This window comes from Vigna umbellata, chromosome 10 (assembly GCF_029865625.1).
Source record: "Vigna umbellata cultivar VRB3 chromosome 10, Vumbellata_1.0, whole genome shotgun sequence".
NCBI classification, from domain to species: Eukaryota; Viridiplantae; Streptophyta; class Magnoliopsida; order Fabales; family Fabaceae; genus Vigna; species Vigna umbellata.
The window spans coordinates 16,004,609-16,024,945 of NC_142174.1; the positions used below are offsets into that span (position 1 = coordinate 16,004,609).

The 20,337-nt window shown below is 36.2% G+C and overlaps 5 protein-coding genes across 6 annotated transcripts; 3 read left to right on the forward strand and 2 right to left on the reverse strand.

Moving 5' to 3' along the window:
• The first annotated feature begins 5,881 nt into the window (after nt 1–5,881).
• LOC148192022 (laccase-11-like) lies at nt 5,882–8,538 on the forward strand. The gene is made up of 6 exons (XM_088100576.1): nt 5,882–6,021; nt 6,115–6,266; nt 6,377–6,621; nt 6,757–6,885; nt 6,991–7,914; nt 8,184–8,538. Exons 1-6 carry the CDS (start codon nt 5,908–5,910, stop codon nt 8,312–8,314), a joined length of 1,695 nt encoding a protein of 564 aa, XP_087956702.1. The 5' UTR covers nt 5,882–5,907; the 3' UTR covers nt 8,315–8,538.
• Nucleotides 8,539–10,402: 1,864 nt separating this feature from the next.
• Nucleotides 10,403–13,040, forward strand: LOC148192023 (laccase-11-like). The gene is made up of 6 exons (XM_088100378.1): nt 10,403–10,745; nt 10,823–10,974; nt 11,095–11,339; nt 11,426–11,554; nt 11,638–12,561; nt 12,695–13,040. Exons 1-6 carry the CDS (start codon nt 10,638–10,640, stop codon nt 12,823–12,825), a joined length of 1,689 nt encoding a protein of 562 aa, XP_087956504.1. The 5' UTR covers nt 10,403–10,637; the 3' UTR covers nt 12,826–13,040.
• A 177-nt stretch (nt 13,041–13,217) lies between these two features.
• LOC148192024 (ultraviolet-B receptor UVR8-like) lies at nt 13,218–15,115 on the reverse strand. The gene is made up of 4 exons (XM_088100380.1): nt 14,783–15,115; nt 14,481–14,697; nt 14,084–14,393; nt 13,218–13,984 (listed from the first exon to the last, which is right to left on the reverse strand). The coding sequence occupies exons 1-4, from the start codon at nt 15,073–15,075 to the stop codon at nt 13,500–13,502; spliced, it is 1,305 nt and encodes a 434-aa protein (XP_087956506.1). The 5' UTR covers nt 15,076–15,115; the 3' UTR covers nt 13,218–13,499.
• Nucleotides 15,116–15,179: 64 nt separating this feature from the next.
• Nucleotides 15,180–18,388, forward strand: LOC148192025 (putative glucose-6-phosphate 1-epimerase). Of its 2 annotated transcripts, none has more exons than XM_088100381.1 (10): nt 15,180–15,333; nt 15,415–15,531; nt 15,615–15,737; nt 15,901–15,952; nt 16,274–16,411; nt 16,724–16,822; nt 17,082–17,179; nt 17,628–17,735; nt 17,816–17,897; nt 18,124–18,388. In XM_088100381.1, exons 1-10 carry the CDS (start codon nt 15,266–15,268, stop codon nt 18,187–18,189), a joined length of 951 nt encoding a protein of 316 aa, XP_087956507.1. In that variant the 5' UTR covers nt 15,180–15,265; the 3' UTR covers nt 18,190–18,388. The 2 variants fall into 2 exon arrangements, with proteins under 2 accessions (XP_087956507.1, XP_087956508.1); XM_088100382.1 differs by having other exon boundaries at nt 15,181–15,333; nt 15,624–15,737.
• Nucleotides 18,310–20,278, reverse strand: LOC148192026 (pentatricopeptide repeat-containing protein At5g66520-like). The gene has a single exon (XM_088100379.1). The coding sequence runs from the start codon at nt 20,038–20,040 to the stop codon at nt 18,481–18,483; it is 1,560 nt and encodes a 519-aa protein (XP_087956505.1). The 5' UTR covers nt 20,041–20,278; the 3' UTR covers nt 18,310–18,480.
• Nucleotides 20,279–20,337: the final 59 nt, after the last annotated feature.

Below are 20,337 nucleotides of genomic sequence, written 5' to 3' on the forward strand. Positions count from 1 at the left end.
GTCTTTTTTTTTTCCATATTGTATACAAACAAGGCACTATAATAAATGAATAAGTGAGATGACAATTTTCATAATTCATTCGAAGTTATGTGTTTGTATACTGATTTCAGAATAAAATCTTTTTTATCCCCTAATTCTTATAAAAAAATCAATTATATTTTTAATTTTTATTTCGTATTCAATTTAATTTTTAACAATAATCTAATTAAGTTCTTTCCATTAGATTAGTGTTAAATTTTTATTAAAATTTATACATCAAATCACAAAATTTAGATAAAATTATTTAACGTATAAATTGTATTTATGTAAAATAATTTGACATATAAATTCTAATGGAAATCTAACATTAATATAAGAAAAAGAAAATCATTTAAAAAATTAAAAAATTAAATCAAATCAAATAAAAATTAAAAATCTAATTGAATTTTTTATAACAACTATAGAATTAAAACAAATTTTTAGTTTTGGTTTTATTACTTATATGTGTATGATAAGGTGTATTACTTAACAAGTCCATATTATTGCAATTTGAAGTGTTGTTTTATTGATGGTGAGATGATATGAAAATATATAGTGGATATTCTATATGTTATTTAATATTCATCGCCTATGTATTTTTAAAAAAGAATTAATACCTCTTTTATATTTTGCTTGGATTAAGTGATGGAAATCAAATAAATGAAAAAGGAAAGAAAAATGGAATAAAAGTAAAGATATTTGCAAATGATTGTAATTAATTGTCAGAACTCTTAAAATCTCATGTTAGTGGAAGGCATGTGTAGGTGTAAGGTGTCTAAACCCTTAAAAACCAAATGTGAGTGGAAATCAGGTGTTAGTGAAAATCAGAAAGTGGAAGACAGGTGTGAGCAGCGGAGTGGCCGATCGGTTTTGACGGTTATGAAAAACTTAAGCTTTCAATTTTTCGTGACTCATCTTCTTCAACCTTCTGAGTTCTTCATTTCCTCCTCCTTCTCTCTACAAATCTCATTCTTCTCTCTCTAAGAATTCTCATATTTTTCTTCTTCCAATCTGCAATCAGACCACGTCTGAGACTTCCTGGTGTCAAGAGCTTTCTTTTGCACCGATCAAGTTGCTGGTTTGAGCTGGTAAGTTCATTCCTCTCTCGACACTGTTGTTTTCTGTCACATGCAAACCAAGTTTCTAGTTTCATGAGTTTACCAACTTCTTCTATGAATTCCTGATAGTAATTCTAGTCTTTTGTTTGGTATAGTTTTGTAAATCAAGAAACTCTAGGTGCATAAGATTGGGTAGTGGTGAGCTTGATTCTGCAATCGTGAGTTCGACTAAGCTTAAGAGGTAAGGGAAACTTATATAATTTGATTATGATTCTTGTTCTTAATGGTTGTATATTGGTTTGATTATTTGATGAATATGAAGTATTGGTGCTACTGTATGTTGTTTATAGGAGTGGATGATTTATAACTGAGGTAGATTGGGTTGAGATAAAGTTTGATCGTCAATCTGCAGCTTTCTGTATAATCTTGTGTTTGACACCAAGAGTCAGTATTGACCGTTCGGTTTTCCTTTGAGTGTTCGGTCTAAACTAAATTCTTCTTCTGTAGAGAATTTAGTTAATGACCGATCGATTATATATATATATATATATATATATATATATATATATATATATGTGTGTGTGTGTGTGTGTGTGTGTGTGTGTGTGTGTGTGTGTGTGTGTAAATGAGCGTTCGGTCTACGTATAGTCTCTCCTTTGCACTTCTTAAAACTAGTTTCGTTAAGATATTCAATAATACCTAAATTCTTAAATATAATATTTATCCTTGTTGAAAATAAGACATGTGTAATTATGATTAGAATATATTCTTTCATTGAATAAGTTATGTAGTGCTCGGTCATAGACCAGGTGCTCGGTCTCATTAGTGTTCGGCATTAAACAAAGTGTTCGGTCTAGTTGGTAGTGTTTGATTTAAACTCTTATGTTTCAAATAACAAACTTTCATCATCTTCTGTTATGTTCAATTATATGTGTTATATATTATTATACACTTTCCTTGAATTCTGTCTAGTAAAAACCTTTCGGTCAAAGTTGTTACATATCCCGTAGTCTTTTCTTACTATTATTATAAGTATTAGGATTATAAATAGTCTTGTCTCGTATGGACCGTTTGGTCTATTCTGTGGATAAGTGAAAGACCGCTTGGTCTTACACTAAACGTTCGGTTATAATAATCTAAACAATATTCTCTCGTTCGGTTTTGCTTCTAAGATGGGATATTGTTTTCTGGAATTGGTATGACTATGTTGATGATTAATCATGATGAATGAGGAATGTAATGTGAAGTATGATGACTTTAAAGTATGATGTAATTTGAATGGTATGGATATGAAAGAGTATTCCAAGGAGGAATATCTCAGGAATTGTTATGGAATGGTAAAGTATGAACGTGGTAATGCTAAGGTGTCGTTTATCCTGATATTCTATGATTACTCATTCTCAAGTAGAGAGGAGTAAATCATGTGTGAGAATGGACAAGAAGTCCTAGTCCATAAGGTTAAGATGGGCGATGTAAGAACGGACTAACCTCAGGTGGCAGCTACTGAGATATCCCAGCCACTACATCACCCGGGTGCAAAAATGTCGTAGCTACACAAAATTCATACAGTCCGGACAGTCAGAGTCAATTGGTCGTTCATTGCATGCATTAATGTATGATTGGTGGATTGATATGAATTATATGTTGTGTTGAATTAATTAAAGTATATAAGCTTACCTTATTTCTTGTCTTGTCTATTTTGTACTTCCTGTTGTTGTTTTCTGTTGCAATGATCATCCTTTGGATGTGAGCAGAAGGAGAGGAGTTGCTGGAAAAGGCTCTGGAAGAAGTAGAGGTTAAGGCCGAACCATAAACCGTTCGGTAGTTATAGATACTGTATTTTGTATACCCGTTTTGTTTAAGGCTTAGTTTTGAAAATAGTTCGGTCTAGGCTTTGGCTTAGTAAAAATTTAAATTCTAAAGTATTATTGTAATGTCGTTCGACCATAGTCGTACCTCTTCTCTTTCAGAACTGAACTATAATATTGTTAATATGTAAATATTCTATGGTATGTTTTTATACTATATTTTTGGGATGTTACCTTAATTTTAAAAAATAAAATATATTTGGTAATTTGTCAATTTAAACAAAAGACGAAAATATTATTATTATTATGACAATAAAAATAATTTAATATGGGAGCACATTAGTGTGATCCAAAAAATACAAATAGATACATCTTTGTAACACACTGTAAACATGTAGGACATTTTCTTTAAACTCAAGTAATAAACTTCGAACTTCTCAAATAAGAAATTCAACACCCATAGAATGTTAAAATAGAACAATGAAAATGTATTATGTCTATGTTTTAAATAATGACAACATATACAAAAATGTAAGAGTAAGGTTGAAAATGTTCAATTACTCAATAGCTTTTCTTCTTCTTCTTTTATTTTTTTTATTATTTTTTTTAATTTAGGCATTTCTTTATATGTTCGTATCAAATTATTCCATTCAAACCATTATTTTTTCACAAAAGTGAACTTGTTCATTTTTCTGAAAAGAAGTATGTCAATGGAGGGGAAATTTTAAGATCCATGATAATGAGATATTAATGAAAAAAAGTTTAAAGGAACGAATGAATACTATAATTTCCTTCTGTTTTTATTTTGATGCCCTGGTTTGGGATACAACTCATTTTATTTATGTTTCTTTGTCTATCCTATCAAATTTCTATCTGCATCCTATCTACTTGGATTTTATTTTTTTTTTAACATACTAAATTAATTCTGACTATAATATGTTAATAATTTTTTAATAACTTTTTGACAATAAATTATGTATCATTATTTTATTGATTTGTATATTTGAAACGCATCACTATAATATAAATTATTGGAAAAAGGTTGCTAAAAAAATATTTTTCGAAAATGTTTTTCCAGACACACTTATTCTGAAAGCATGTGATAGGATGCAAGAAAGAAATTTGGTGGGTGAAGGAAGAAACACATCACAACTGCTCACAGCCCATCGACTGTGTCCCAGTAACCCAACACTTTGTCCCTAACGGTGGATCTTCTACGTGGCAGGGGTGGCATGGGCCCCCCAATTCTTTTTAAATTTATACACTGGGAACTTTTAAAGTTTTTTGAGATTTTTAAATTATATATAGTATATATAGGAATTGATAGAAATTAAATTAAATATATTTTTATTTCTTTCATAAAACACAACGTTTAATGTTTAATGTTAATGAATAATAAATCACAAAATTAAATATAAATAAAAATATTTATTAAGATACTGTTTTTTATTTTTTTATTTTTTAAGTTTCTCACTTATTATATTAATTCCAACTCTAAAATTTTTTGTTTTGTTTTAAGGAAGAAAGAGAAAGTTAAATACAAACTCATTAATTTTTTCTATAATCTTTTATATTCTCTTTATTAATATTAAAGAAAAAAAAATGATAACTTTGTCTCTCTTAACAGTGAAATATTAATTTGATGGTTAATATTATTTTTCATCTCATGAGTGTTTATATATTTATATTTTATGAATATAAAAGAAAAAGTAATGTATTATGAATTTTAGTTTAATAAGTAGCATGATTTTTCATCTTATGAATATTTTTACAATAAAGATTATCAAAATAAAATTACAGAATAAGATGAGAAATGAATTTCTTGTCGATAATATAATCATTTACAATTAATTCAAGAATTTGAAAAAAGAAAGAATAATCTTTTAGATAAGTGTGATTTCTTTTCTGATTATAATTATACTAAATTATGAATTAATTTTTTATTAATAACAATAATTAAATATATAAATTTTGAAGGTCCCAAAACTTTTTGTTTATATCTTTCCACAACAACATTGACAAGCTTTAAACTATTCCGTAAGAACATTATAATTAATTACAAAATTATATTTTAATTCAGCATTGCATTGAAACATATCATAATCTTAAAATAAGTTGAGGCACCTAAACAAAAGCTTTTGAAATCACAGGGTGATAATCAAAAGTTTTAAAACACATTAATTTACTTTGATATATTGTTAAATTAGGGTTAACAAGCGATAATTTAAGTTTAATTGGATATATCACATGATTTATTATACACACAAAAACATTTTTAGTTTATCAGTGCTGTTATCTTACTAAAGAATGACCAGTGACTAGTTAATTACACAGTGACACAGGCTCACATTTCTTAACTTGGATATGACGTAGCAGTATCTTAAAAGTTCTGCTATTTATCTGCAACGCCAATCTAGTCTGGTCCCAGGTAATAGAAAGTCTACCAGCGAAGGATTTACAGAAAGAATGTAAGTTCTAAAGCAAGCAACCATTTCTGTTTGCTGAATATCCTACAATAGCCAACTAAATTATAATTAACTCAAATACTTACTGATATAATATATATATTTGGTTGAAAGCACACACATAATTATCTGCTCAATCTCTCCCTACAGTTACATTCTACCATTTAACATATTGCTTCTCGTTAAAGAAATGGATTAGCGCAATGTGTAAGGCTTGTTTGGTCCCCATATCCTCACTTTCAGTCCACACTGACATTAAAAACTATATAAGAAATGAATTGTGCTTGTGAATATTTTTATTGGCTAAGGAATCTCAGCCTCTAAGGCATTCCAAAGACGTTGAAGTCCTTCTCAACATATCGCTTGCAAGCCTTGATGTACAACAATTTCGTTACCTAATCAAGTTCTTTTTAATAAACTGCTTAATTAGTCCAACCTATACCTTTGCAGCAATTTGTATAAATACTATGTCTGCATTTCTTCGCCACAATCTCATCAAACACTGCATCATATATACATATACGTACTAAACTGAAGTTGTGTAAGAAGAGCAGAAAAATGGCTGCTGGCATGGACTTCAGCAGTCACAAATCTTTTTTAGTGATTCTTTTCGGATTTCTTGGCTTATTCTCCTTCACAGTTGAAGCAGCCACAAAGAAATACCAGTTTGACGTGAGTTATGTTGTATGCATTTATTATGGTCATAATCAGCATGCTTAACATTGATTTTTGATTTTGATCACGTTGATTATATTCTACCTACAGATTCAAGTAAAGAATGTGAGTAGACTTTGTCATGCAAAACCCATTGTAACAGTAAATGGGAGGTTCCCAGGGCCAACGATTTATGTGAGAGAAGGAGATAGAGTACAAGTCAACGTAACCAACCATGCAAAATATAACATGTCAATTCACTGGTAATCCAATTTGTATTTTCCAGAAACAAAAGTGACAAGAATTATATTATGTTTGCACGTGCAAATGTGGGATTCTTATAGCATTATATGGATTATTGGCTATACTACAGGCATGGAATTAAACAATATCGCAATGGTTGGGCTGATGGGCCAGCTTACATTACACAATGTCCGATTCAAACCGGTAGCAGCTACACTTATGATTTCAACGTTACAGGGCAAAGAGGAACCTTGTGGTGGCATGCTCATATTCTTTGGTTGAGGGCCACAGTGTATGGTGCTATTGTTATCATGCCAAAACCAGGGACTCCATTTCCTTTCCCACAGCCAGCTAGAGAATTTGAAATTCTGCTAGGTTAGTTTCAGTTTCTGAAATACATTACACATATAGTGTTTGGTTTTACGCTATAGATATACTACTTTGAACTTAAAAGGTAATCATAATGGCGATTTTTGGCTTTTCAATGGATTTTTTCGAATTTCTTAACAGGAGAATGGTGGCACAATGACGTGGAAGCTGTTGAAACGCAAGGGAACCAAATGGGGTTGCCACCAAATATGTCAGATGCACATACAATCAATGGAAAGCCAGGACCACTCTTTCCTTGCTCAGAGAAACGTAAGAAAAAATACGGATAAAAAGTATCTTTTCTCCAAGGGGAACTTAACTTAAAAACCGTTTCATTCCTAATCCTCCAATACAAAATTTACATTCATGTTTCAGACACATATGCAATGGAGGTTGAACAAGGGAAGACTTACCTACTAAGAATCATCAACGCTGCCCTGGATGATGAGCTTTTCTTTGCCATTGCGGGTCACAACATGACAGTGGTGGAGGTTGACGCTGTTTACACAAAACCGTTCACCACTCAAGCCATTCTCATTGCACCTGGTCAAACCACAAATGTTCTTGTCAAGGCCAACCAAGTGGCTGGAAGATATTTCGTGGCTACAAGAACCTTTATGGATGCACCGATCCCAGTTGACAGCAAATCCGCCACAGCTATATTCCAATACAAAGGCATTCCAAACACTGTCGTCCCTTTTCTTCCTTTTCTTCCTGCTGCCAATGACACGCGTTTTGCTCTGAGTTACAACAAGAAACTAAGAAGCCTAAACTCTCCTCTGTACCCTGCTAATGTTCCACTCCAAGTTGATCGAAACCTCTTTTACACCATCGGTTTGGCCAAGAATTCTTGCCCCACGTGCGTCAATGGAACGCGGCTTCTTGCTTCCCTAAACAATGTCTCTTTTGTGATGCCCCAAACCGCGCTTCTCCAAGCTCACTACTTCAATATCAAGGGGGTTTACAGAACTGATTTTCCCGATAAGCCTTCAACCACTTTTAACTACACGGGTGCACCGTTAACGGCTAATCTTGGTACTTTAACGGGCACAAGAATTAGCAAGGTTCCCTTTAACTCTACAGTGGAGCTAGTTTTGCAAGACACCAACCTCCTCACTGTTGAGTCGCACCCTTTCCATCTTCATGGCTATAACTTCTTTGTTGTTGGAACTGGGATCGGTAATTTTGATCCTGCAAAAGACCCAGCTAAATATAACTTAGTAGATCCTATTGAGAGGAACACTGTCGGGGTTCCCACCGGTGGTTGGACCGCAATTCGTTTCAGAGCTGATAATCCAGGTATGTATGTGTATGCATGTCTTTCTAGAAGAAATTATTTCGTGCAGTGTGCTGCTCATTCTTTGTCATAAATTAGCAAAATTTAACCACATATCATATAAAGATTGGTGAGGACCATGAACAATCGATGATCTGAGACTATTTAATAATTTCTTTACGATGAAGTGCATCTGCGACCTTAGAAAACTCAGAAAATGTTACACATTCGGTAATATAAGGATTGTCTTAGTTGTGATATGTTGACATAGTCTAATTTTATGGTTGTGTAGGTGTTTGGTTCATGCATTGTCATTTGGAGCTGCACACAGGTTGGGGATTGAAAACGGCGTTCCTGGTGGAAGATGGACCAGGACAAGATCAATCTGTTGTTCCTCCACCAAAGGACCTTCCAACATGCTAGACATGTGTAAAATAAATTGTCAACAACCTTGGATTGTGTTATATTCGACATTTATTATCTGTTAATACTTCCTGCAAAAAGATGCAGAGTTTTAATCAAGAGCTAACAAGTGTAAGCCCAATTTGGAGCATGCATAATATTTACTTGTGCTTTTTATCCCAGTGTTATTGATATGTATTGCGATTTAAGGTTATGTTAAACAATTATAAGAATACATTATTCAAGATGATGCATTAATAAATTGTTTACCTGATAAACAAAACTTATCTTCTCATTTATATAGTTGTCATTTATTTCACCAAAAGACGGAACTGAACGATGCATCCAATTAGTAGAACTTTGAAAGCAAGATATCTACTTCCTTGTTGCTTGCTAGTTTCTTTGAAACCAAACTTGCTATGTTCATGAAGTTTGATTGAATCTTCAGACTTCAAAATTAGAATGCTTATTAAAATTAAATATATAAAATGCTCTCGAAAAGGAAAGATAAAATAAAATGATGGACAGTGTTTTATGGTTCTATAGGTTCATTCATGCATGCGCAATCAAATATTCAGCTATTTCATACATGTTTGAGACTTCCCAGCTGCTACATGTACCCAGAAAAGTTTAGTCATATCATGGCTGATGCTGATGCTCTGCCAATAGTTTTTGCCAAAAATAGTTGTGATATCGAAGTCACACAAAATAGTTTTCGACTCCAATATACATTTTATATTGAATGTTTGGTCACGTGTTGAATTATTTTATATAAATGTTGGAATATTAGTTGATAAAATTTTATATAGATTTTTACACATTTGGTTTTATTCTAAATTTACATGTATTTAAAAGTATTTATAATATTCAGTAAAACATGAAAGCAGTAGCATATGTGGTGCTTCGTTTGTTTTATAACTTTACAAAAGAACTATTATTCTTAACGATTCCTGAGACCCTTTTGTAAGAAGGAAAGTAATGGACATTTTCTTTGATTGAATGATACGGTGACAAAACAAGGGATGTGTAGGAAAAGCTCTAGCCCATGAAATGCTTGAACTCCATGCATTTGTTTACTAAAAAATATACCAGAGTTAGAAAAACGATATTCATAAAAAAGAATATAAGTTGGTGGAAAAACATAAACAGCTAGCAAACGAACTAAGTTGGTGGAACATGCTCGACCATTCAACCGCATTTTCCAAGCAATAAAAACAAATTAGGTTGATGGCAGGTTAATTATATGACAATTTATGACTAATATGAAATATTTAATTCACCTATGAATAAAAAAAACATTACATAAAACTATAATTTGAGAACTTGATATTATATTATCAGAACTACCTTGAAACATGTAATAATTTCTCTCTTAATTATAAGCCTAAACAAATAAATTGTTTTCAGGTTTGGTAGCTGAAGCATAAAGCTACATATGACTTGTCTCCAAAAAGATGTTTTCTCGAACAGCCAGGGATCAATATACTTCAGAAAGAAAGAGACCAGACGAGGGAAAAAATGATAAGATGGAAAAAGATAAATAAAGGTCTAAAATTGACGTGACAAAAGAATTCTATTGTTGTTACTCCCATGGTCAAAATCTGGAATTTGTATTTCTAAATTAGTTGAAATCAAATAAGCTATTTTGATTATTGAAAACATAGTGGTATTGTTGTGTCGTGACCTTCAAAACTCATCCACCGCTTTTAAAGCTTCTCAAATAGCCTCGTGGGTTCAATAGGTTCTTACAGAAGAAATTGAGATAAACTGATATAGTCCATGGTCGTTACATTTCTTTTCTTAAAAGTTGCTACATCTTAAAATAGTGAGATTTAACTATAATGGAATCGCAGCAATAACTAAAATAAGTGGCAAAGGAACTTTCTTCCACTTGAGTGACACAAGGAATTAATTTCTAGCATTAGCATTCACCCTTTGGCTTTAAGCCATTACTTCTCCTTAACGACAAAGCCTGTAGGCAGAAGAGTATATTGAGGTAGATTACTGGGTTGGATTTCATCTACCTATCATTTTCAGTTCAAATTTTGAAAACGTGTAGTATAAAGTAATATCATCTCTATATACTGATCCATAGAAACTCAGCCTATACGGAAGTCAAGGCCTTTACAATTTGTCATATTTCGTTTACAAGTTTTTACTCACAGCTCATACAAACTTAAAAGTGCTACCTAATCAGCCTATGGTGTTGATAATTCTTAATGCAACAAACTGATAGCCCATATCTTACCTTCTTCCCATTCATAAATACCCCAGCACATGCAACACTTCCTGCATCTCAACAAGCGCCAAGATATCGGTATAGAACTTGGACACAAAAGACAGAATGGCGAGCTTGGGGTGTTCCATGTCTGTCTTAACCTTTTTCTTCTTTGTATTTGTTGGCTTAATGTCTTCTTCCTCTGAAGCTTCCGTAAAGAAATACCAGTTTGATGTGAGTTAAGTTATATTGATATCATAATCAACATGCTTATGCATGGTTCGCTTGATAGCATTTTCTGTTTTCTACAGATTCAAGTGGCGAATGTGAGTCGACTGTGTCATTCAAAGCCCATTGTAACGGTAAATGGGAGGTTCCCAGGGCCAACTATATATGTCAATGAAGGAGATAGAGTGCTGATCAATGTTACTAATCATGCACAATACAACATGTCGATTCACTGGTAAGCCAATTGTGCTATATATATAAGAAACATAGGTGAAGGTTTTGATACAAGCATGTATATGTGTATACGTTAATTTCTTATTTCTCTCACAATTTACAACTTTATTGCTTATTATAGGCATGGACTTAAACAATATCGTAATGGTTGGGCGGATGGACCAGCTTATATCACACAGTGCCCAATACAGTCAGGAAGAAGCTATACTTACGATTTCAATGTTACTGGTCAAAGAGGAACACTATGGTGGCATGCACACATTCTATGGCTGAGGGCCACTGTGTATGGTGCAATAGTGATTATGCCTACACCTGGAACACCATTTCCTTTCCCACAGCCAGACAGAGAATTTGAAATTCTCCTGGGTCAGTTTGAATGTCATTGTATCTTAATATTGGAAGAATAGCAGGGTAAGAAATTTCCTATAACTAACTGTGTGTGCATGCAATAGGTGAATGGTGGAACAATGATGTGGAAGAGATTGAAAATCAAGGGAACCAAATGGGGTTGCCACCAAATATGTCAGATGCACATACGATCAATGGGAAGCCAGGACCACTATTCCCGTGTTCTGAGAAGCGTAAGGAAAATATTTAGCTACTTGGTTGAGGTTTGGAAAGAGTGAAAACTTTGTACTGACTACAGTTTGTTTCGATTTTTCAGACACATTTGCAATGGAAGTAGAACAAGGGAAGACTTACCTTTTGAGAATCATCAATGCTGCCCTAAATGACGAGCTTTTCTTTGCCATTGCCGGTCACACTTTGACGGTAGTGGAAGTTGACGCCGTTTATACCAAACCCTTCACCACTCAAGCTATACTAATTGCACCTGGCCAAACCACAAACGTTCTGGTCCAAGCTAACCAAGTTGCAGGTAGATACTTCATGGCCACCAAGGCCTTTATGGATGCTCCAATTCCAGTTGACAACAAAACTGCCACAGCAATACTCCAATACAAAGGCATCCCAAACACGGTCCTCCCCATCCTTCCACAGTTGCCGGCTAGCAATGACACAAGTTTTGCTTTGAGTTACAACAAGAAACTAAGGAGCCTGAACTCTGCCCAGTATCCTGCTAATGTTCCCCTTAAAGTTGATAGAAATCTTTTCTACACTATCGGTTTAGGCCAGAATTCTTGCCCCTCATGCCTCAATGGGACTCGGATACTTGCTTCACTAAACAATGTATCTTTTGTGATGCCCCAAACTGCCCTTCTCCAAGCTCACTACTTCAATATCAAGGGGGTTTTCAGAACTGATTTCCCTGACCACCCTCCTACCCCTTTCAACTATACTGGTGCGCCACTAACCGCCAATCTCGCCACGTTAACTGGCACAAGAGTTAGTAAGATTGCTTTCAATTCCACGGTGGAGCTAGTTTTGCAGGACACCAATCTTCTCAGTGTTGAGTCACATCCATTCCATCTTCACGGTTATAACTTCTTTGTTGTTGGAACCGGGGTTGGTAACTTCGATCCTGCTAAAGACCCTGCCATGTACAACTTGGTAGATCCTATTGAGAGGAACACAGTTGGGGTTCCTACGGGCGGTTGGACTGCAATTCGTTTTCGGGCAGATAATCCAGGTACGTCTGTCTCGTGAAGTTGTCCTAAACTTCTATAACATTCAAGTGTTGAACAATCTAAGCATTTCTGGTGCTGTCTGATATTTAACAGGTATATTATGTATGATTGATGTTATGTTCTTCTGTACTGTAGGTGTTTGGTTCATGCATTGTCATTTGGAGCTGCACACTGGTTGGGGGTTGAAAACGGCTTTTGTTGTGGAAAATGGACCAGGACAAGATCAATCTGTTCGGCTTCCACCGAAGGACCTACCAACATGCTAACCATCCACGGAAATATACCCAAAGTTAAATTCAATAAAACACTTTTCAATATTTTTACTTTTATTGTGTCTTTCTGCTCAACCTTGCTGTGAAAGTTGCAGAAGGTTTTAAATTGTGTGCTATAGAAAGAGCAGGAGCAATAGTGAGGAGTGATTTTTAGGAATTCTTTCAATTAAATTTCAAAAAAAGAATAAATGTGTCCTATTTTGTTTTCAGTATTGCTTCTTCATTTCTCGCATCTCTAAAAAGTTAAAATTTCCCTAAGCTATTTGTACCAAAACTGTCTGCAACAATTGACTTCACGATCTAGACCACCGAAAAACAAAGACCCCTATTAAATTAATCTCGTCATAATCTTCCTGTCACCTTTATACATGATTTAATGCACTTCATACAGATAAACTACCGTCAAGAAAATTATACCAGTCTCGGTTGTTTCCATGAAATTGCACAACAGAGTGTTTAGATTACAGGACATAAAACAAGTCCAAAAGAAAGAAAGAAAAACTACATTTGACATTGGACCAACAGAGTGCTTAGATTTTTATTTATAGACTACACTCACCAGTCCATCTACAAGTTCCAGCATAGAAGACTATTCGCTGTTTTTCCTTTTTCCCCAAATTTAATTTTCTGGGTCTGGGGCTAACGTCAAGGTATATGCTGAAGCCAAATCAGCCAGCAACTAGAATCAGATTATGATCAAACCCCGCCACGGCCTGTAAAATTTGAAAACCCTCCAAAGAATCAAGGCAAAATGGCTCCACTTGGTCAGCAGAAGTAGCCAATCCAAGTCTGCCGCTTTTACCAGAGCCCCATAACCACAATTCCCCTTTGGACGTGAGAGCAAGGGAATGTGCACGCCCAGCCGAAACCGAGACAGGGTTTTCCCCATTCAATGCATCAATGAAAGAGGGTACTTTCCCATCCCCGAGCCTCCCAAGCTGAGAACTAAGGTTCCATCCCCACGAAGCAATGTTTGTAGTCCCCACACTACCATCCGATTCACCTAGCTGACATATTGCCAATGAATGCCCAAGCCCTGCTGCAATAAAAATGGGAGTGAAGCTCATGTCAACGGGAAAAATTCCCAAATCTGCTTCAGCTCGACCCAACTGGCCATAAACGTTGCTCCCACAGCTCAAGAGCATACCGTCACCTGATATAAGACAGTAAAAACTCAAGGACAAAGCACATGCATCTTATAAATTGTTACGAGAATGAATGAGGTGTGCATTGACTGTTGTGTGTTACATACGGCAAAGAACTAGAGAATGATCAAGGCCACACGCAATGTCGACAACATGAACACCGCGTAATTCTTCAACCAAGCGGGGCTCCCACACTATTGGTATGTCATTCTCCTGTTCCATTCCTTGCAAGACTCTGTTTTCAGCATCTTTGAGGTCTGAACTAGAGAGTTGTGAGTTATTCCGAAACGTGGATTCCAACGGAGATGTCTCAAAGCGATTACCCATTTTGCCTATCCTACCGTCCGCAGAATAACCCCATCCAAACAACTTGCCATCCGAAGTACGAGCGAGAGCATGCCCCCATCCAAACGAGATCTGTCCAAATTCAACCAAAGAAACAATTGAAGAGACAAGTTAAGCTGGTTACGAATGGGAGCAGGGAATGAAGTGGAAAAACAATACCTTTGAGACGTTCTCTCCAGAAAGTGCTTCAACTTTGGTAGGCACAAGAGCATTGGTGATATTTTCACCAAGCCCAAGTTGACCGCGTTTGGACTTCCCCCACACCCACACCGAACCGTCATCCCCAACGGCGGCGGAAACAACACCCGAAGCAAAAGCAGCACACACTTTCACACTCTCTAACCCCTTCACTCTCTCTGGCTCATGCCATGATTCTCTAGCAAATACCATAAAAAAGCTGCTTCTCAAAATAACCAACAAAACTGGACTCACTTTATTTTACTCTACTCTACTTTACTTACCTGGAGGATGGGCCGCGGCCGAGTTGGGCCTCGTTGTTTCGGCCCCAGGCCCAGAGATGGCCGTGGGAAGTGAGGGCCAGGGAATGGTAGTGTCCGGCGTGGACGCTAACGATGTCGGAAGGAAGAGTAGCAACAGGGGTGGGTTCATATGCGTGGAGTCCCAGACCCACCGGAGATCCAACGGCTCCTTGGCTACCATCACCCAAACACATCACCGTGCTCATCCATTTCAACTGGACCCCACTAACCGCTTTCGCTTTCACCTTCCCCAACAACTCCAGTGATCGCCACATTTCTTTCTCTTCACATTTCTTGTCCCAAACACATTTCCACTGGATTTTCCTATTCCTTCATGGGCTCAATATGTTCGGCCCACCATTGGTTTTGGGCCGGTTCGGGGTGTAAATCAATATTCGTGAACTAAAATGAAAAGTAGAATTATAATTTTTGTGAGTGTGAGCGAGAGTGAAAGCAGGAAAACAAATGGCGGTGGTTTCCATGGCATTGAGCGTCAACAATCCCACCTTCCCCAATCGTTGCCAAATTAACAGGTTAATCTAAATTTAAATTTCTATGCTAACGTAAAAATTCTTCGGTAGTTTCAAATTGATAAACTTTGCATCTGGTAAAAGGCGTGGTGGAATGGCGTTTGCAAGCTTGAGCAATCAAAAAGGTGCATCTTTGGGAGTGCGACTGACAGAGGGAGAGGGGAATTTGCCCAAGCTTGTGCTCTCTTCTCCGGCTGGTAGGTGCGTAGTTTTCTACAACCGATTTTCGTTTCACTCTTGGCCTTTACACGAGCTTTAATGCAACGGTGAATCAATCTGTGGAGTGTGTGCAGTGAAGCTGAGATATACCTCTACGGAGGGTGCATTACCTCTTGGAAAGTTCCCAGTGGCAAGGACCTCCTCTTTGTTCGCCCTGACGCTGTTTTCAACGGGAAGAAACCGATAAGGTTAGGTTCTTCTCCTACAAACCCCTTTTCTCTTTACTTCAAATGCTCAATTACTCTCTTAAGAATCTCTCCGTAGATTGTGCCAATCATATAGTTTAGTTTTTTGCTGTTCTAATTTACGCTCATTTTGGACCCAGCACTGATGAATTTTATATTTGGGCAGTGGAGGCGTTCCGCATTGTTTTCCACAGTTTGGTCCCGGTCCAATTCAGCAGGTATGCGTACTTATTTAGTCAATTACTCAATGCCATCCATTTTCTGCAGTTCATATCTTTTTTCATGTTATATCTGCTACATTAAAATACAAAAAGGCTGGGAAATAGAGGTAATGGACCTCTCGGTCCTGGCTTATAGGTCACAGTGTGAGTAGTTGACTGTTGGGTTACTCTGGTAATTTTTTCTTCTTTTAGCTAATAGAACTTGCTTCCCTTTAGTAAAATTCCAATTCATGAGTGGTTTATGATTGTAATGTTCTTCTTTTCCACTGTATACCAATGCTTTCATTTAAAACATTTGCTTGGTTGAGTATTCAACAGCATGGGTTTGCACGGAATGTGGATTGGACTCTTGTTGATTCTGAGAACGCAGAAGGAAGTCCTGTTGTAACTATGGAACTGAAGGATTCTCCTTATAGTCGTGCTATGTGGGATTTCAGCTTCCATGCTTTATTCAAGGTTAATGGCTTATTTTTTTTCAACCACAATTCATCTTTGTAATACTACATATTATGTTCTCCAAAATGAGGTTTTCACTTTCGAGGATAAACTGTACAGTTGAGATTGAAACTTCATAGTTTATTATGCACATACATGTATTTTACTGAATTCCAACTGTTGTTTTTTCAGTGAACAAGTATAATTGCACTTTATCCTCTGAAGTACTGTCACTATAGAAGAGCCATTGTAATAGTATTAGGCTACTTGCGCTAACATCTGTCATGTTCTTCTACCTAATGATGACGCAATTGTTTGCTTCCTTTTGTGCAGGTCACACTAAATGCTAAAAGTCTTTCAACCGAACTAACAGTTAAAAATACAGACAGTAAAGCATTCTCATTTAGTACCGCCTTGCATACTTATTTTCGAGTAAGTGATTGGGGTCGGAAATTTGGATAATCACACCATGGAATAACCTAAACAGTGTTTTTCTGTTCTTTGACATTTGGTATTGGGTTTACTGAAGATCTTAACTGAAACTAAACATCCAATCCGTTTACAAACATTTACCTTTCAGTGTTATTTAAATCATTTTGATCTAATCTAATGCACAATTTTTTAACTCGACTCTATTGCTTACACTTGCTTCTTGAACTTGTAGAAGTAATAATTTTGTGTTGTCTTGCAGGCTTCTGCTAGTGATGCATCAGTAAAGGGGTTGAAAGGTAGCAAAACTTTGAACAAAGATCCAGATCCTAAAAATCCGGTGGAGGGTAGGGAAGAGAGGTATGTATGATACTTTTGTCAGGGGATTCTTAAATAGATATAAAACAATAATTAATTGGGATGGATAAAGAAAATGGCAGTTACTGAAGTTTGCTTTCGTTTAGTCCAAGGGTTAGATAACAAACTATGCTAAGTAACTTTTAAAGCATTTCCAATGAACTTTACCAAGCTATACATATGTTGACATGCATTTTCTTGTTGTGCATACGCTTTGTTCTTTATATATGTCAACTATTACTCAAAATCCACCTTTATTCATTTTGCCTAAATTTAAACTAGAAGTCCGAAACATTGCATTCATTTGGTGGCCAACATATCTCCCGTGCATTTGAGTTTTTATTTTTTTGTCATTCTTCATCTTTATCTATTGTAAAGGTATATATTTGACTCAATCTAATTCACGTAAAACCAAAATTTCATTGAATAATGTGGAATCTTCATAATGCAGGGATGTGGTTACTTTCCCTGGATTTGTAGATTGTGTTTACCTTGATGCTTCCAGTGAGTTGCAACTTGACAATGGTTTGGGTGATCTAATATCTATCAAGAACACAAAGTATGTAATTTTAAACTTCTATTAATTATTTGGTTTGCCCAATTCACTTGCTCTACTTATTTTGCCTCTTACACATGCAGTTGGTCAGATGCTGTGTTGTGGAATCCTTATCTTCAAATGGAGGCATGTTATAAAGATTTTGTTTGTGTCGAAAATGCTAAGGTAATGACTTTACAAAACATTTTACAAAAGCATTAAAGATATTCTCCGCTTGGCGGAGCATGTTTTCATGACCACAATTTTGACATGATGGCTATTGAATTTAAGTAGACACTAGTGGCTTTTTGACATCCTCTTGGACATCCTGCAGTAACACAGTATTCTAATTGCTAAAACCTTCTCTATTGATTCTTCTGAATATTATATTTACTACTACTAATTGCTTCAGATTGGAAGTGTCCAGCTAGAGCCAGAACAGACTTGGACAGCTGTGCAGCACCTTAGCACAGCTTGAATTGTAAATGTGCTTCTACATCATCGGTTATTTTTTTAATTTGATAGGCCAAAAGTATGTATCTGCTGTATAAATAATTTTCTATGCCACTACTAGTAAGCATAATGTATGAGATAAACCTTGTCTAAATCTCATTACATTCATAACATTATTATTATTGTAACAACAAAAAGGAAATAATAATTTTCTCTTCCTTCTATAGACACGGGAGAACTATATTTTTTTCATTTTCATTAATCTCAACAGGCATTGAGAACCATTTTTCATTTCACTCTCCTCTCAATCTTTTCATCAATAGTTAACATATCTATTTGCAAGATGATTAGGCATGTCATATATCTCTTGGTCTCGTGGGTGGGATCCACCCCCAGCAAAGAACTCGTGCACAACCCCATTCAGGGTGATGCTACTGCATCCTGGATGATTTAGCAGTCCCCTATGTTTGATCTGGCTTCTCACTCTGACTGCTTGGTTCCATTCTCCGGCTGCAGCATATATGCTTGCCAAATGAATATACCGACCACTATGATCAGGGTCCAACTTGATCAGAATTTCGCCAATCTCTTTACCAAGCTCAAAATGTTTGTGCTGTTGGCAAGCATTGAGCAGTGCTCCCCATATTGCAGCAGTTGGCTTTATGGGCATGAACTCTATGAACTTCCTTGCCTCTTTCAACAACCCTGCACGACCCAAAAGATCCACCATGCATCCATAATGCTCGGCAGTGGGTTTAATATTGTAAACAGAACTCATGCTCTCAAACAGGGACTTTCCTTCTTTAGTGAGTCCTGCATGGCTACATGCAGTCAGAATTGCGGTAAAAGTGATCGAATTTGGCTTAGTTCCTTCTAACTGCATTTGGGTAAACCAATCTAGAGCTTCTCTACCCTTTCCATGGATTGCAAAGCCACCAATTATTGCTGTCCAAGCACAGACACATTTCTTATCCAACTTACTGAACACTAGTAGGGCTTTTTCCATTTCACCACATTTAACATACATATCTATAAGAACACAACCCAAAATTTGATCTATTTTTATTTCGTTTTTTTCAATATAGGTGTGAATCCACTCGCCTTGCTCCAATGCACCTAGGCCTGCACATGCTGAAAGAGAGCAACTGAGAGTTATACTATCAGGTTTGATGCCAGCAGCCAGCATTTGCGGAAGAAGTGACAAAGCTTCTTTGTGCCTGCCCGCCCTAACAAACCCAACAATCATGGTTGTCCAAGAGATGACATTCTTCGCAGGCATCGCGTTAAAAATCTTGTAGGCCATATCTACGTTTCCAAATTTTATGTACCCATCAATCATTGTGTTCCAAGAAACAATATCCGGTGAGGGAAGCTGATTGAATAGAACGTGTGCAAAATGGATGTTGCCCGAAATTGCATACACACGAAGGAGAGAGTTTGCGGCATAAACCTCCGAAGCGAAACCCCTTTTGATAATGTGAGCGTGGATTTGCATGATTTCTTCAAAGGCTGAAAGGGCAGAACATGCTTTCAGAAGGAAAGGGAAAGTGTAAGAATTGTGAGGTACCGAATGGTGAAGCATCTGATGGTACAAAAGAAGCGCTGCTTCTGGGTCATTACTATTTGAGTATGCTCTGATCATGGCGTTCCATATGACAGTATTAGGTAAACTTATTCTGTCAAAAATCATACGAGTGTAGGCTAAGTCACCCAACTCTATTCTTGCATACGAAGCCAAGAGCCTGTGTACTGTTAAATGATTCCTGATAGTGCCTTTTTTCAACAATTGGCCATGAATCTGCATTAGTTCTTTTATATTTGAACATCTCTCCAATAAGGCCTGGGTCTGCTCCGCATTTGGAGAAACGAGCAGCATAGCCACCGTCGAAGTGCAAAGAAATCGAGTTATCCTCCGAAGAGAAGTTGAAGTAATTTGGAGAAAAAAATAGTGGACATTGCGCAAAATGAGTGGCTATAATTTATTCTCACTAGTTTGGGATAAGATAGAAAGAATAAAATCGCCTTCCTTTGGCTTTTTCCACCTACGTTGTCGTTTCAACATTGACCAGTTATTACTAGACAGCTTTTGAAAATTACGAATGGAACTGGCTATTTGGCGATGCCATTTTTATTTTTAGGCCTCTTTCTTTAAGGTTATTACCGAGGGGAAAAT